The 18,141-nt window shown below is 41.0% G+C and overlaps 1 protein-coding gene across 1 annotated transcript in view; it reads right to left on the reverse strand.

Moving 5' to 3' along the window:
• PCNX2 (pecanex 2) overlaps nt 1-18,141 on the reverse strand; it is a 304,655-nt gene that overhangs the window by 153,667 nt on the left and 132,847 nt on the right. The window contains exons 16-17 of the mRNA XM_036102955.2: nt 12,913-13,022; nt 11,448-11,544 (exon numbers count right to left, since the gene is read on the reverse strand). Coding sequence (XP_035958848.2) covers nt 11,448-11,544; nt 12,913-13,022 — 207 coding nt within the window. The remainder of the gene's footprint in view (nt 1-11,447; nt 11,545-12,912; nt 13,023-18,141) is intronic.

Below are 18,141 nucleotides of genomic sequence, written 5' to 3' on the forward strand. Positions count from 1 at the left end.
GGCCATCAGGGGAATTGCCAGGGAGGGGAGGGTTACATTTCTCAAAGCAAAAGGGAGAATGAGCTCTGATTATTGTTATTTTTTTCACAGTTGGATGACATACAGGAATTCCACTGATTTTTGTCAGTGTCATGAGTATCCCTTGTAAATACAAACGATTGCCCAGCCTTTATTTATTAGAATGTTCTTCCTGCCAATTGCTTTTCTGTACTGTAATTTTTAAACAGCTCTATGGAGGTATGCCTGACATACAAAACCCTGCATATATATATAAAGTGTACCATGTGATGAGTTTTGACATACGAACATCCACATGAAATGCAAAATCATAATTAGGGTAAGTAGCACAGCCATCACACCCCAAAGTCTACTCTCCTGATCTTTGCTAACCTATGCCCCCTTCTCTCCTCTGTCCGCAGACAATCACTGATCTGCACCATAACGATGGTTTATTCCATTCCCTAGAATGTGATATAAATAGAATTGTAGAATATGTATTCTTCCTTGCTCTGACTTCTTTCACTCAGTGTAATTATTCTGATAGTAATCCATGTTGTTGTCTGTATGAATAGTCTACGGCTGTTTATGGCTGTGTAATATTCCTTGGTGTACACACAGCACAGTGTATTAATCCATCCACCTGTGGGTAGACATTCAATTTATTTCCAGTTTCTGGTGATTACCAATAAAGCTGCTATAAATATTCATGGCCATGTCTCTGGACATGGGCTTTCATTTCTCTTTGTAAATGCTTTTAGTAGAATGGCTGGAACACATGGTGGGTTTAGACTTAACTTCTTAAGAAACTGCCACACAGTTTTCCAAAGTCCTCGGAAACTTTTTGCATTCTCACTGGCACTGTGTGAAAGTTGCAATTACTCCATGTCCTTGTCTACTCTTGGTGTGGTCAGTATTCTTTATTTTAGCCATTCCAGGGTTGTGTAGCACAGTAGTCCTCAGCCAGGGACAATTTTACCTCCCCAGGAACATTTGGCAATGTCTTGAGACATTGTTGACTATTACATTTCAGGGAGAGGGACAGTGACCTTGGCATCTGGTGGGTGGAGGCCAGGGATACAGCTAAATATGCTACAATGCACAGGACAGTCCCTGACCACAGAATTATGAGGCCCAGGATGTCAATAATGTGAGGTTGAGAAATCTTGCTGTAGTGGTATCTAATTAAGGCTTTAATTTGCATTTTCCAATGGCTAATGATGCTGACCATTATTTTACATACTTAGTTTTTAAAATACCATTTACAGTAGCATAAAAAAATATGAAATACTTAGGGATAAATTTGACAAAAATGTACAAGACCTGTACACTGAAAACTACAAAACCCTGCTGGGAGGAACTAAAGAAATAAATGGAGAGACATACCATGTTCATGGATTTGAAGATTCAGTATTGCTAAGAAGTCAACTCTTACCAAACTGATAGACAGATCCAGTGGATTTGATCAGGAGATCAAATCCTAATAGGATTTTTTTGTACAACTGGCAAGCTAGTTCAAAAATTACTTGGAAATGCAATGGACCTAGAAAAGGTAGAGCAACTTTCAAAAGGAAGAACTAAGTTGGAAGATATACAATATCTGATTTCAAGGCTTATTACAAACCGGCAGGAATCAGGTATTGATGGTACTGGAGCAAAAATATATTTAGATCAAGAGAACAGAAGAAAGAGCCCCGATCAGAATATATATAGTCAATGGATTTTAAACAAAAGTGCCAAGATGAAATGACAGCTTTTCCCTAAATGAGGGAAAAGACAATTTTTTCAACAAAAATAACTGGAACAACTAACTGGATAGCTATCTACAAAAAGACTGAAACAACAAAAAAACCTTGACACTTCCTTCATGCCACATACAAAACTTAACTCAATGTGCATTATAAACCTAATTTAAACTATTGAATTTCTCAAAGAAAGCGTAAGAGGAATCTTAAGTGACCTTGGGATTGGCAAAGCTTTCTTAAATAGAACACCAAAAGGTGGAGGTTTAAAAGAAAAGAAGTCATTAAATTGGAGTTCATGAAAATTTAAAACGTTTGCTCTTCAAAATACATTGTTATAAAATGAAAAGGCAAGCCAGGGACTGAGAAAAATAATTGCAAAACATACATCCAACAAAGAACTTTTATCTATATTAATATATAAAGAACTTTAAATATAAAAAAAAAAGAACTTTAGAAATCAATAATAAGAAGTCAAACTGTTTTTCTCCACCCCCATTCCCAGCTGCAAATGGGCAAAGTTTTGAACAGACTCTTCACCAAACGTGATAGCAAATGGTAATTATTGAGCTTTTCAAGCTAGTGTTAATTTTTTTTAAGATGTATTTATTTATTTGAGAGAGAGAAGGGGAGAGAGAGAGAGAAAGAGAGAAGGAGCAGGGGGGAGGAACAGAGGGAGAGGGAGAAGGGGACTCCCTGCTGAGCAGGGAGCCCGATGTGGGGTTCGATCCCAGGACTCTGGGATCATGACCTGAGCCGAAGGCAGCCGCTTAACCGACTGAGCCACCCAGGTGCCCCTCAAGCTAGTGCTAATTAATGAAACCACAGACCATTCTGTTAACATGGGTAAAAGTAACATCAGCAAAATAAAAAGAAAATAGCTTCCTCTTTCCCTACAGCCACCAAAAAGCTGGTATTATTCTACTCCAAAAATTTTATTCCTGAAAATATTTTTTTTCATAGAAACACGTTGTATACATGTGCCTTTACAAAAAGTATGAAGTGCAGCAGATTCTGATGAACACATTCATTCATGAAACAATACTGTACTTACTAATGCACAAGTACTATTCTTACAAACATCTCCTTTTCGTGTGCATTGAATTGTGTGTCTTAAATGCAGTACAGGGTAGCAAATGTGAAAATATTATTTTTTAAAAGCAATCTTGAAAACACCTGGACCTCAGAGACTGTTGCATCCTATGAAAATAGACTTTAATAGTGTAAAAAGTTTGTAATTTTGGTTTTCTTATTAAATGACTTTGCTGATTTTAATATATATTATACATCTCTGTTTCTAAAAGACATAAGTATGTGTGAGGTTTTAGTTTTAGTTTTGTTATACAAAAGGAGAATTACTGGTGCTGCCTTCTTCCTTCACATGCTTGAAGGCTAATAACTCCAAGTCTGTTGAATCACTTATTTAAACAAAAGGTTTAGAATCTTTGCTTCATTTTGATAAATATCCTGAGTCTTAAAAGTGAACCATATGATGTTAGGTGTTACAAAAATCAGAGTATAAAATATCTGAGCAAGATGCAAATTTAGGTCTCTGTAATTTTTTAGTATTAATTACTGTTTCCATTATAGGATAACATAATATTGTAGCGCTCTACAACACAAAGAAAGGGAATAGATCATTTGTGATCACTATATCCTGACACTAACAATATTAGCATTTTTATGCTTTCTGGGCCAGTATTTTTGCCTGTGAATGCTGAGGCATGGTTCTAGCTGTCATCATGATGTATATGGGTTTATCTATGCATATTTTATAAAGGTCTAATCGTAGTGTGCATATAATTTTATACCTTTTTCAACTGTACTTTCTTTTGTAAGCACTATATATATGTATATTATTGTAAGACTTATTAATAGTCACTTAATGACGAACTAATTGTCCATCTTGTGATGCCATAAACATATACACATACAGTGCCAGAGTGGAAACTCAAAACATTAATTTCATGAATGAAAATGAATGTGCCATATTTAGTGCAAGCATTCCCTGACTTCTAGGTATTAGGTTGTTTTCCATTTTTTACCATGATGAATTATGCTGCAGTCATGATCTTTATGCACCTAAATCTTTTTTTTCATATTTTAAATTCATTCTCTAGAAAAACTCTGACAAATCAATTTATTTATATTATAGGTTATGAATTTTATAATTCTTGACAAATTATGCTTTTCCAGATGATTGTAATAATTTACACAAATATAAACAATATCTAAGAAATCTCATCTTGTCCCAGTTGGCAATATCATTAATTTATCCTGTGCTGACTGAGTGGACAAAAAAAGAATGCCATCTGGGGGCACCTGGGTGGCTTAGTCAGTTAAGCATCTGACTCTAGATTTCGGCTCAGGTCATGATATCAGGGTCGTGAGATGGAGCCCTGGGTCCGGCTCTGCGCTGGGCATGGGGCCTGCTTGAGATTCTCTCCCTCTCCCTCTGCCCCTCCCCCCTGCTCCTGCGCATGCGCTCTCTCTCTAAAAAAAAAAAAGCCATCAAACTTTAATTTGCATTTCTTTCTGTATAAGTAGGGTAAATAGAATTCTCACAGTTACTTGTAAATATTTTGTCCCTAAATGAAATATATATATTGATATCATTTGCTTATAGAGTTTTAAAAATTAAACTGTGAGTTGTTGGTATAAGAAAGATATTTAACTTTTGTCAAATTTGCAATGAATATTTTACCAAATTATTTAATTTTATTGCCTTTAAACATAGAGATGTTTAAAAGTTTTATGTACTCACATCTAACTATGTGTGTATGTGTGAGTGTTTTATTTCTTTTCATTTTATAAATTCCAAGCCTGGAAAATTATCCCTTTTCTAGAATTTGAATAAATGTTTGATTTTATTTAATACTTCTTGAAAATTTCTTTTACATTTTTAAAATTGTGAGCCAGGCATATAAGAAAGTGCTTAAAATACATATGTACAATTTAAAAAATAATTATAAAGTGAACATCTCAGTGACTACCAACTGATTAAGAAATCTAGTATTTCTATAACCCAAGAAATCCCTTATGTGGCTCCCTGATCACAAACCCTTCTTTCCCCTCTTGGGGGGTCCATATCAACTATCCTGACTGTGGTGAAAGTAAGCTTCTTACTCTTTAAACAAGAATGATTTGCTCCTTATGTATGTAATGTAAGCAATTTGGTTGACCTATTTTTACCTAATAGATGGCACCAGACTAGACATATTTGTTTATGTCTTGCTTCATTTGCTCAACATTATGTGGCTAAGACTCACCCATACCATTGCATATGGCTATGGTAAGGTCTCTTCCTTTGCTGTATACTACGCATTCCACTGTTGGTGCAATTTCCAATGGCTTCAGCTTAGGGTCCTTATGAATAAATGCAATGAGGAAAAATCTTATATGTGTATTCTGGTACAAAGGTGCAAGATTTGCTCCAGGGTAAATATCTAGGAGTAGAATTGCTGGCTGTAGTGTGTGTCTTCAACTTTTATGATACCAAATTGTTTCCAAAACAGATATACTAATTTACACTACCACCAACAGTACATAAGAGTTCCCTTGCTCTACACTTAATATTGTGAGAACTTTTCATTTTTTGTCAGTCTAGTAAGTATGAAATGGTAACTTGGTGTGGTTTTAGTGTGGAGTTTCCTGATTATTAATTAGTTTGCATACGTATTCATGGTTTTGGCTATTTTTATTTTCTCCCTGGCGAAGTGCATGTACAAGTCTTTTGGCCATTTTTAATTGAGATATCTGGCTTTCTTATTGATTTATAACAATTTTATATTCATCTCAACACTAGTGCTTTATCTACTATACATATTTTAAAAATTGTTTCCCATTCTGTGGCTTATTTTTTAAATCTCTTTTTGGGTATTATTTGATAAATCAAAGGTCATAATTGTAATGAACTTCCTTATTTTTTCTTGTTTAAAAAATTCTTTCCTACCCTAGATTTATCATAAAGATAACTTCCTTTATTATGATTCTAAGCACTTTCAGGTTTTGTCATCTAGTATTTAGGTTTATAACCCATCTGGAATTGACTTTTAATCAGAGTTTCACACAGGAGTCCTGTTATGTTTTGTTACTGATGAAGAACTGTTTTTTATCATTCTGTTTTTCCCCTCTGTACAGAGTAGGAAGTTACATACTATGTTTCTATTCCTTTAGCAGTTACACCAAACATTCCAACATGCATACTTCACTTATCACCGTCTTGAGTTAATCAGTACCTTTATTTGTCTCCCGGACATTACTAAGAATTTTTAAGTCTTGGGTCCCTTTCTCCTTCCATCCAAAGTTGTGGGTTATCCTCTTCTTATGGTTTTATACAGTTAATGTTTGTTTAAATTTCTCTTTGCACTTTCGTGCAAATTAGACTTCCCATCTGAGACCATCTGAAAAATATTCCTCAGCATTACATTTAGTGAGAGTCTCTCAGCTTCTGCTTGTCTAAAATATTTTTATTTTGCTCACCTTTGAAGATATTTTCACTGGGCATAGAATTCTACCTTGGCAGTTACCTTTTTTTTACAGAACATTAAATATATCAAACATCTGCCTTCTATGATTGATTTTGATAAGGGAGCTTTCTGTTTGTCATTCGTTTGAATGCAATCCGTTCGTTTTGTTTGACTGCTTTAAGATGGTCTGCGTCTTTGGGGTCTGCAGTTTCACTATGGTTTTTCCAGTGTGGATTCCTGTGTTTTACTCTGCATGTGATTCACTGGGATGCTTGAATCTCCAGATCAGTATCTTTCATCACATCTGGTAAATTCTCAGATATGATCTCATCAGACATCGATCATGCTCCAGTCTCTCTCTCCCGTTTTTCTGGAATTCTGATTAGATTTATGTTACATCTTCTTACTCTCTTTCACATGTCTTCATCTTTATTTTGTATTTCTTAATTTTATGTCTGTCAGTGTTACCCCCTAGATACTTTCTTCTTTTAGTTCACTAATTCTTTCATCAAAGGCATCTAATCTCCTGTGTGTGTATGTGTATGTGTGTGTGTGTGTGTGTGTGTGTGTGTGTGTGTGTGTGTGTTTTGTTTTGTTTTCTTCAACTGCTTCATTTTCTGGTTTTTTGTTTAGGAAGGTCTATTTGGTTCTCTTTCAAACATGCTGGATCATTTTAATATTTTCTATTGTCTATAAGTTTTACCTTTCATTCCTTTAAACACAGTAGGTATAGTTGTTTTAAAATCTGTGTCTGGGGGCGCCTGGGCGGCTCAGTCAGCTAAGCATCTGCCTTCGGCTCAGGTCATGATCTCAGGGTCCTGGGATCAAGCCCCAAGTTGGGCTCCTTGCTCAGCGGGGAGCCTGTTTCTCCTTCTCCCTCTGCCCTCTGCCCCCACCCCCATGCTCTCTCTCTCTCATGTCCTTTCAAATAAACTCTTTAAAAATAAATAAATAAAATAAAATAAAATCTGTGTCTGATAGTTCCAGTATGTGAAGTACTTAAAGACTTGTTTCTACTGGTTCTTTGTTTCCTTGTGTAGTTTAAATTTTTTTTTTTTTTTTTTTAAATTGAGAGCTGCTCATCTTCCTTAGAAAACTTGTTTGGGGAACACTTGGAGACCTAGGAGGAAAGAATCCTCTAAGGAGGATTCGTGTTTGGTTTTGCCATGAGGTGTTTTTCCAGTGGGGGCCACTTCAATCTCGATTCATAAATTTAGCGTTTTTGTGCCATGCAGGTGTTAGAACTGGGACTGAAAACCTGCAGCAGACTACATCTCAAGGATTCTGTTGTAATGTTCAACACTGAGGTGCGTCTGCTTGCATTCCTCTGGCACTGAGGAGGATGGGAGAGATTTCTTCTGGTTCATCCTCCCTCTGAAGGTGGGTGCTTCAGTGCCCCAGCTTGATGAGCACATGGTCTCACATCGCACACCCGCCTTGGCAGCCTTGGGCTTTAGTTTCTCTGCCCCACAGCTTGAGGGCTGACAACTGAGGCTCAGGATCCCCTGGTTGGGCAGACGCCCTTGAGGCAAAAGAAGCTTCTTGCTCTGCTTCCTCCTGGTTCCCCTGTTCACTTAAATTTTGACTTTGACTTAATAATTCCTTATCTTTTTGTCAGTTTTTTGTCACATTTAAGAAGGATTTTTTTTTTGTATTTTATTCAGAATTTTCATTTAAATCAGGAGAGAGTTTGGTTAAAATAATTCAGCCTGCCATAGTATCAGACATGGAAAAGTCTCATTTGCTCTTTGTCTTTTTAACTTACATTGGTGTCTGGTGAGGGATTAGCACACAAAATTATTTTTTCCCCTCCCACTGCTAAACAATGACCTCAACACCATACACTGATTAATCCATTCTTGATTGTGACATTTAATTTTCACATAATACATTTGTATAAAAATTTGCCTCCTTTCTGTGTTTTACTGATTCACTGATCCCATCCTCTAGTCTTGGATGAGTCTCATAATTTTTTTCTGATTATTCAATCTTTAAAATATACTCTTATATCTCAAAGTGCTAAGTTCCTCTTTCTTATTCTTCTTTTTCAGATTTTTTAAAAAACTATTATTAATGGCTATTCTTCTAAATGAACCTTAGAATCATTTCCCCAAGTTGTGAATATAATTCCTCTGGAACTGTTTTGAACGATATTAAACCTATAAATTTATTAGAAAGAATTGGCATTTAATAAATCTCAACCTTCCTATCCAAAATCAAGTCATGTCTATTTATCACCACTTATTCAGAACTTCATTTACATTTTAATAGACTGCTGTGGTTTTCTTTATTTCTGACACTACTTGTTAAAATCATTCCTATTATCAATTCATATATTTTGTTGCTATTGTGAGTAGGATCATGTTTTCATTATATTTTCTAAGGTTATTTCTGATGTGTTAGAATGCTCTTGCTTTTCTAAATTTCCTTGTCTCTAGGGGTATTTATGAATTCTCATATTGATCATAGTTGATTTTAATAAACTTTTCTGTGCGTTCTACATATACACAATAATGTAATGTACATTTTTTTTTCCTTTAGGACTTAACACGAGCCAGAACTTCCAAAACAATCTTCAATAATATTAATGTTTTGGTTCCCTATTTTATTGGTGATTCCAAGCATGTTTAACTAATAAATATATTGGCGCTTAGCACATTGAACGTTTTAAATCCATTGTGACATTTTATGTGGCACTTCATGCTCCAACCCTAAAAAGAAACTCAAGAAGCCTTGGTCCCACACTATACAACCCAGCAGATGTAGACAGCATGGCCCCTGAAAAACCTAGGTGATACAACCAATGGTTAAAAAGAAGATGGTTGAATGATAAAAAAGAGGTCTTTGTTTTGTTGTTTTGTCTATTTTTTGTTTCTAGGAACTGAGAAAAATAGATACAATGGAAGTAACACAGCTGAATGCGTGAAGAGGGTAGAGATTGATGAGGATGAGTGAGGATAGAAAAAGAAAGACCAGGCTCCTAAGGCAGGTGGATAAGAGGGAACTAAGCGGAAAGTTTACATTGCTATTAACTATCGTGTTTTGGTAATGAACTGAGTGCATAGTTGGCATTGTGCATACGAGAACGTATAGGCCCACTGATGGAGTGCTGGGCATCTCTGTTTCTAGATCGAGGTCCCTGGCAGCTCAGTCTGAGGGGACAGTCTTGTAAACATGCAGGCCCCATCACAGGCCAAATGAATTGGAATAGGAACAAGGGCTGGAAACCTGATCTAAGGAGGCTCCTTAGGGGCTACTCATACAAAGTGAACTTGAAGAAAAGAGAGAGCGAGAGAACGAAAATCGGAGACAAGAAGGGAAACCTTGTACTTGCACTGGGCACAAAAGGTTTTATGCACCAAACTGTAAAAGCTGAATCTAGTAGTCCTGTTAAAATATTATCATTAGACCAGAAGACTTTTCAGAGCAAAGAACACACACACCACATTAAATCACCTACAAGCTATGTGCTCTGCATTACACAAAGCATTTCAAAATGAATGAAAACTGACTAAGGCAACACCTAGCCCACCGCATCTACTCATCCTAATGAAATACTAGCAGCATCCGCCAAGCAAATTGCTTGTCGGATTTCATCGTTATTCGTACATTATTTTTCAATGCAATCAATCAGAAAGCATCTTCATCATTCATGAAATCAAGGAACATCTGGGGAGAACAGTTTTTCTCAGACATCCACAGGAAAACTTTTGGGTTGACATCAGGCCATTCCCTGGCTTTTAGAGAAACTGACCCGGGAATGTCAGTTTGATCTTGCGAGTCTCCTGGCGTCAACGCTGGAGATCAGGTTGTTGATGCTATGCTTCAATGTCAAATGTTTTCCTCCCTTTTTAGCTGCCATCCCATCAGCCCCACAGGTTCACTTCCTGCCCTGCTTTGCAAACATACCTCTGCTTGTAAAATTCATGAACCACGCCCTTATTCATAGTGACCTCGCTTTGGTTTCTTTTTGGTGTCAAAAAAGCCTCCAAGCTTCAGCTTCCCCTGCAGCCACATTCAAAGGCACCGGGGGCTGAGTATGAATTTTTTACAATATTATCATGTTGACTGAGTCCTGCACATTGTCTTGAAATTGCGGACTGCAGTTTAACTCGTCTAAATTCAATGCAATGTACTAAGCTTCGGGTGCAGGCACTGTGGAGACCAAGCCAAACGAGACTGCAGCTCCTGGCTGGAGGAGCTTGCAATCAATGGGTCATTAACTGCTGTTCTGTTGATCTGTCATTCCTAAAAAACACAGGACAAGCATGCCTTCCAGACAGCAGTCCGCTTCAAGCTCAACACACAAATGATTGGGAGATTACATAATCGAGGAACAATTACTTTTTAAAGTAGTGATGTTTGGAAGTTGATACCAAAGAGGCTACACCTGCTCAAAGGATGTTCGAAACCACCCCAAGCCGTTTTCCTGGTGGACAAAGAAAGAGCATCCTTCTTCTAACAGTCTTTGTGTTCTGTTCTTCCTTCTTTTACTGTTTCCTTTTCCCTTCACGTGCTCCAACCAATACAGTTGCTCCCTTCTCCAAAACCCAAGGTCTCCTGACAAAGGCTGTGCCAATGTCAGCCTTCAACATGGGCAGAGTAGTCTGAGCTCAGCATGAGGCTGAGGCCAGAAGAGGTGGGGAGGCCTGCCTGGAGCACATCAGGAACCAGCCTGGCGGAAGGTTTATTTGAGAAGCTTTTTTTTTTTTTTTAAAGATTTATTTATTTATTTGACAGAGAGAGACACAGCGAGAGAGGGAACACAAGCAGGGGGAGTGGGAGAGGGAGAAGCAGGCTCCCCGCCGAGCAGGGAGCCCGATGCGGGGCTCGATCCCAGGACCCCGGGATCATGACCTGAGCCAAAGGCAGACCCTTAACGACTGAGCCACCCAGGCGCCCCTATTTGAGAAGCTTTGACTTGTGCACGGCGGGCCTGCGGCTTGGTGCCAGAAGGGGGCAGAATTGACTGAACTTGTTTCATTGGAATATCTAAGCAACTGCCATCAACTGAGGACCAAGGGAGTGCCTGTGGCAGGCACAGCAATCTGCCTTCCAGAGGCTCTAGAAGGGTCCACACCCGCCAGGCTGCTCAACAGTCCACACGTCGGCTGTAGATGCACTAGTGACTCTCATTCCTGGCTAGCCGGAGCCCCACTGAGGACCTGAGCTTGGCCCACAGGTTCCACGCTAGGTTAAGCAAAACCCTTACATACGTTATACAACACAAATATCTCACCACTGAGTCTTTCATCTTCTTGGGGAGAGGGTCTGCGGCCAGTTCTTCCAGGTTTTGATGTAAACATTTAGGAAGCAATCTACAATGAATAAAGGACCTGAAAAGGAACAAATGCGCAGCTTTTACTTTTTAAAATATGTGCATATTACAGTGTTCAAGGTAAACCGCCTCACCTGATACCTCACACTCCCAAATGGCAAGAGCAAGGGCTCTCTCCTTTAATGAATTCATAATAAAGGAAAAGAGGTACAGAGTCAAGTCATCACAAATATTCTGTTTTGATTTTCAGATTCCCTCCTCGTTAAAGGAGTCAAGTACGGGGTATGGGCACCCCAACTGCCGACAGCTAAGCTCACAGAGACTCTCTGTTTTGGTCAGCCCGCCAGGGCTTCATCCTCACAAAGAAATGGCAAGAAAATTCAAAACTCCAGCAAAATATTTGACAGGAAAAGCTATGCAAACCATATTTAATTTTTGTCCATTTCCTGTGCCTTTCATTTTGCTGCACGCCAGCAGCCTAAAATGATGGTTTCTCTGGCCCCCAAAGAGCTATGGCTATCTTAAGTCCAAATCTTCCGTAAGTTTGGAAAAATCACACGAGGTGATTGATTATCTGATCACCATCAGTTGGTTGATATCGGACACTCTGGCAACATTTCCAAGCATTTCCACTTCCAAAGTGCATATTTCTCTAAGATTTAAAAGACAAGATTAAAGGGAAGATAGGAAAGTATATTTCAACTGACTGAAGATGATTATTAAATACATTTTATTTATTTATTTATTTATTTTTAAAGATTTTATTTATTTATTTGAGACAGAGAGAATGAGAGAGAGAGAGCACATGAGAGGGGGGAGGGTCAGAGGGAGAAGCAGGCTCCCTGCCGAGCAGGGAACCCGATGCGGGACTCGATCCATGGACTCCAGGATCATGACCTGAGCCGAAGGCAGTCGCTTAACCAACTGAGCCACCCAGGCGCCCTAAATACATTTTAAATGTAGGCGCAAACTTCACTTTGAACCCAGAGGGCCCCGCCGTGTTGGGAACACAAAGCAACAGAACAAAAGACAAACCTTTCAGAGATACCAGTCTAGTGTGTCCTCAGAGGAACCGCCTAGTGATGCTGCTTAATGGACCCTGAAAGGAGCCTGGTTGAGGTGGGAGCTGCCCACACAGTTCACCCAAGGGAAAGTCAAAAGCAGCACTTGGGAGCTAAAAGCCCTCTGTTCCCAACATTGTGCATTTTACTCCCAAAGCAGGAGAGCAAAGGTGAAATGCGTGCTGAAAGTCGACCCTTGATTTTCTTAGTGTTTGGTCCGTCCTGCCTTTCTCCCACCCTCCCCCAGTGGTTGGCTAGGTGAGCAGCCAGAAGTCCAACCCCTCCGAGCACCGCTCGGCCCTCTCCCCTCTGTGACAAGGTGGGGCGGCGGGAACCAGGCACAGCTGTGTGTGCCCCTTACTCACAGGAGCACAGAGGGGTCACTACTCTGCCTGCTCAGATGGTAGGAAAGAGCAACCAAGAGGCCACAGAAGGCTGAAAACAGCGCCGGGATGTGCTGTGTGCTCCACGGTTCCTAAGGAAAAGACATCAGATACCAAGTCACTCCACGGGGCGGTACAAAACGTCAGGATCACTACCTACGAAACACTTGGGTGTGCGGCCCCGAGGTCCAGCCAGATGGATATGGTGTCCTGTGATTACTCCTGCCAGTGGACATACCAACACCTAAGGGACACAGAAACTTTGCCTATTTATGCACAATGATTTTTTTAAAAATTTTCTAATCTTATTTTATTTAAATTCAATTAATTAACATACAGTGTATCATTAGTTTCAGATGTAGAGTTCAGTTATTCATCAGCTGTGTATAACACCCAGTGCTCATTACATCATGTGCCCTTCCTAATGCCCATCACCCAGTTACCCCATCCCCCCAGCCACCTCCCCTCCAGCAACCCTCAGTCTGTTCCCTATAGTTAAGTCTCTTATGGTTTGTCTCCCTCTCTGATTTTGTCTTATTTTATTTTTCCCTCCCTTCCCCTATGCTCCTCTGTTTTGTTTCTTATATTCCACATATGAGTGAAACCATATGATAATTATCTTTCTCTGATTGACTTATTTCAAGTTGCATACATGTCATTGCAAATGGTAAGATTTCATCCTTTCTGATGGCTGAGTAATATTCCATTGTATATACATATGCCACATCTTTATCCATTCATCTTTTGATGGACATCTTGGCTCTTTCTACACTTCGGCTATTGTGGACATTGCTGCTATAAACACTGGGGTGCAGGTGCCCCTTCGGATCCCTACATTTGTATCTTTGGGGTAAATACCCAGTAGTGCAATTGCTGGGTCGTAGGGTAGCTCTATTTTCAACTTTTTGAGGATCGTCCATACTGTTTGCCAGAGTGGCTGCACCAGCTTGCATTCCTACCAACAGTGTAGGAGGGTTCCCCTTTCTCCATATCCTCGCCAATATTTGTTGTTTTCTGACTTGCCGATTTTAGCCAATCTGACTGGTGTGAGGTGGTATCTCACTGTAGTTTTGATTTGTATTTCCCTGATGCCGAGTGATGTTGGCATTTTTTCATGTGTCTGTTGGCCATTTGTATGTCTTCTTTGGAGAAATGTCTGTTCATGTCTTCTGACCATTTCTTGACTGGATTATTTGTTTTTTCAGGTGTTGAGTTTGATAAGTTCTTCATAGATCTTCGATACTAGCCCTTTATCTGATAAGACATTTGCAAATATCTTCTCCCATTCTGTAGGTTGTCTTTTGGTTTTGTCGACTGTTTCCTTTGCTGTGCAAAAGCTTTATATCTCAATGAAATCCCAATAGTTCATTTTTGCTTTTGTCTCCCTTGCCTTACAAACATTGACTTTGACATGGGATAGGATAGGGGTAGGGACATTACAAACTAATTGTACATATTTATGAGTCTATTTACTTAATCTTTTCCGAGAATATTTTTTACTTCATCTTTTCCAAAATTTAAGTTTCTATAAGATGTAACATTAAACATGTGTTGCCTCCTCTGAATTCATTGTAATGGTAATGATAAGAATTGCGTTTCCTAGTGTTTACTGAATCAATGGTTTAAAATGCCATCTAAACATGGCATTAAAGATCAACTAGGGGACTGAATGAAACTCGGTACAAATTAGACAGACCCCTGAAGAAAGAGAAAAACGGTTCAAAATGAAAAGAGCCTGACAGTTCAGGCTTAACATGATAGCAGGACAGACGCCAGAGATCAATACACTGTACTTGGGGTGGAAGAGAAAAGAGCACAGACAATACGTGTCCCCACTGTGAGCAGTGCGGGGGGGCCCGGGACCCCACAATCGTCGGCCCATACCTGGCACACTCTCCAACACAAACATGGTTTCCTACACTTGGAAACCTGCAACATATTCAGACTTTCCGTGACCATCGACAGAATCTACTGGTGCCTTCCGAAAGCTGAACCTAGCACAGGACTTCGATGCTTTTCTCTCGAGGTTTTGATCCTCTAACTCACCAAGTGTTTCATCGGAGACGCAGGAGTTGTTCACTAGGCTTAAAATGAAATCTACAAATGGATGAGCCACCCATGTTGGTTTTCTATTTGTGACTGCTAAGATACGCTGGAAAAGCAAGGGTCGCACTTGGTAGAGGGAGCGGTTTTGTTTTCATGGGCCTCACTTTCCTAGAAATTAAAATGCATTTCTTTATCTCCCCCAGGGTGAGGGTCTAGCAGCCTGGGAGAGCAGCACGTGGAAGGGAAATGAAGAGAACAGCCATGGAGCAGGCCGTTGAGCTCACAGCCCTATAGGCGGGAGGTGACACTGGCCGGTCCCATACACACCCCCTGTGCAAGTGGCCTCCGCCTCTCACACCAATTCCTAGCGCGCTGCTCTAACTTTCCCAGCGTCCTGAAGGCACCACGGCAGCTTTCGAGACTTCCCTGATTCCCTGCAGATGCCTGCCCCACCAATTCGCCGGAATTCCCACCCTCCGTTCCTCTCTGCTCCCTTTGGAGTTTCCTTCTGCAAAGCCCCAGCCTCCCGTGTCCTCAGGCCGGCCCTACGCTCGCGCCCACAAAGTCCTCTTACTCCACAGACCTCCCCTCATTGGAGGAAATGGAACCCTCTCTTTGCACTGGTTCCTTCTGCTCAGCAGATAAAAATGCTTTTGCTGACATCTTTAAAAAATAAAGAAGGCCCCCTTCACCCAGTTACCCTGGCAAACCAGCCCACTATCTCTATCCCTCCATCAGTGCCACCCGGCCTTGCAAGTGACTCCTGAGCCTCCTTCACAGGGGGCACCTCCCCGTGGGGGCAGCACCTCTTCACAGGGTGGGCTTTGAGCTGGGCCGACCTGGATTTGAACCCCGGTGCTGCCACAGATGAACTGTGTGGCCTTGGCTAAGTTACTCAACATCTCTGAGCGTTAGGTTATCTTCCTCTTCTTTAGAAAAGAAACACAATACAATTCAAGAGTGGCTGCAAGGTACTCTTCTGTACCCCAGTTTTTGACACAGGAGGATCCAATGCAGCCCCTACTAGGTGACTGACGCCCAGCACTCTGAGCCAGAAAGCTGGCTCTCCTGAGATGCTTCCTTTTCATTGTCCCCAGTCAGCTGATCCTCACGTGTCACCGTTACATCCTTCAACCCCTGTCCAGTCCTCACTTCTTCCACTGCATCCCACCGGGTAAGGCCTCCACAGCCTCCCTCTTTCCAGTTCTACTGCTAATAGCTTCTTAGCGGGAGGACTGAACACCAGTCTCCATGTCGCTCCCCCACTCCGCAGCCCCCCCAATGTGTCTTCCACTTGGCAAAAGAACAGTCCTCCTCACCTAAAAAGCACTTCAATCGCATTAATGCCCTTCACTCAGTATTTTTCAATGATTCCTCATTGCCTACCAAATGAATCTACTCCACAGGAAGCTACATAAGCCAATTAGGATCTGACCATAGCCCAACTTTTCAGCCTCATTCCTCATATTTAGAATCTGCATAGCAGCAAATCCATAAAGATATGTTGCTTCCTCCCTCCTGCCTTCACACACAGGGCTCCGTCTGCACAAAGGGCTCTTGTGCTCTGGCCCTACTCCTCTCTCCTCTACCTGGTAAACTCCGACCCATGCTTCAGTACCCAGTATAAGAAGTCCCACCTGCCTGGTGCTGCATCCCCTCTTCCCAGGCAGATTGGGACACAGCACCAAAATGTGTCAAAGATGCATCAAAAACATCTTTAAACACTTCTACTTCAACACTTAAGATATCTCACTTCTGTTAGTTGTAGGCATGGGTAGGACTTGGTCCCTCATCTGAGAGTCGCTGGTCACAGTTGTGCTTAGAACAGTCTCCCGAGGGGGGCAGCCTTGCCTCTCTCTTTCCCCTGTACTTGGTGCAAATGTCAGGACATCAATGTGTCCATGAGTGAGTGACTGTGAGGTGTCAGTTTTCATCATTACATCGGTCCCTTTTCTGTGACCTGTGTGGAAAATAATTTTCAGCAAGAAAAAAGGGTGAAGAAATTAAGTAGCTTAGATCAAATGTGGACCAGGCAGTGAAGTGCCACTGACATAATTAGACTCTCAAAGGAAAGGTGATTCTGTGACCTTCGAACTCATTTTTCCTTCAAACCACGGCCCCAATACCAGAAAAGTTATTCTGAAGTTTGAGAACTTTCTTCTTTCCTAAGAGTCCATTCATGAAGCATGTATTGGCCCCCTGCTGTGTGCCAGGCGCCAAGGTGCACACTTGTGAGGAGGGTGGACACAGGGACACGGGAGGAAGAAGACTGCAGTAAGGTATGACGAGCCACGTGATGGTGTGGCCACATGATGGTGCAGCGGGAGGCACTCGGCACTCATGGAGCAGGAAGCAGAGGCTCAAGTGAGTCAAGGGAGTGGCTTTTAATTGCACAGAAGAAATGCAGGAGCGTGTGGTCCTTCCCCTCTAGGGCCTTCTAGACAGGCCAAGCTCTCAGCTCTTTGGGCACCTGTGTGCAGACAGAGCTGCCCCACTCCATCCTCCCGTCTACTCCTCCGCTCCTTGCTCTGGCCACCCACCTAGGGCTTCATATTGGGCTGTCACAAAAACAAACACGAAAAGTTTTCCAAAAGGGAAAAACCTGCAAGATTCTACTTCCTTCCATTAAGTCCTCTGCATTTGCCTATGCTGTGTATTTAATTCACAATTTTGTGAAGGTAGAGGCCTTCCTTCCACATGCAGTCCATTAATATGCAAATGCTGGGGGGGGGGCGGAATCACTCTGCAATGGATTGAGTAACCATGACCATGGAAATAACCGTCACTGCATGGAACGGAGAAAAAGTCAAGGGAACAAGCACCGGCAGGAGGTGATTCTAGGCTCCTCACTTCCTGGAAGAAATGATTCTGTGGAAGGTCCTTCCCTTCCCCAGGCCTCAGCTTCCACTTTTGTGAAATAACAATGGCACCGTTCTTAAAGTATTGCTGTAATGACCTAATGAGATCTGAAACAGCCTTGCCCATTGCAAAGTAGCGTGCCAGAGTCAGTTTCTTACTAACTAGAAAAGAAGCCATACCATGATGGATGGTCCTCACAGACAGTAAATTAAATCAGGACGAAATCTATTTAAACAATCACATTTACCCCCTTTACCCACCAAATATCCCTTACCTAATCTTGTCTCATTTATTCTCAACTTAACT

The sequence above is a fragment of the Halichoerus grypus genome, chromosome 7, assembly GCF_964656455.1.
Source record: "Halichoerus grypus chromosome 7, mHalGry1.hap1.1, whole genome shotgun sequence".
Taxonomy (NCBI): domain Eukaryota; kingdom Metazoa; phylum Chordata; class Mammalia; order Carnivora; family Phocidae; genus Halichoerus; species Halichoerus grypus.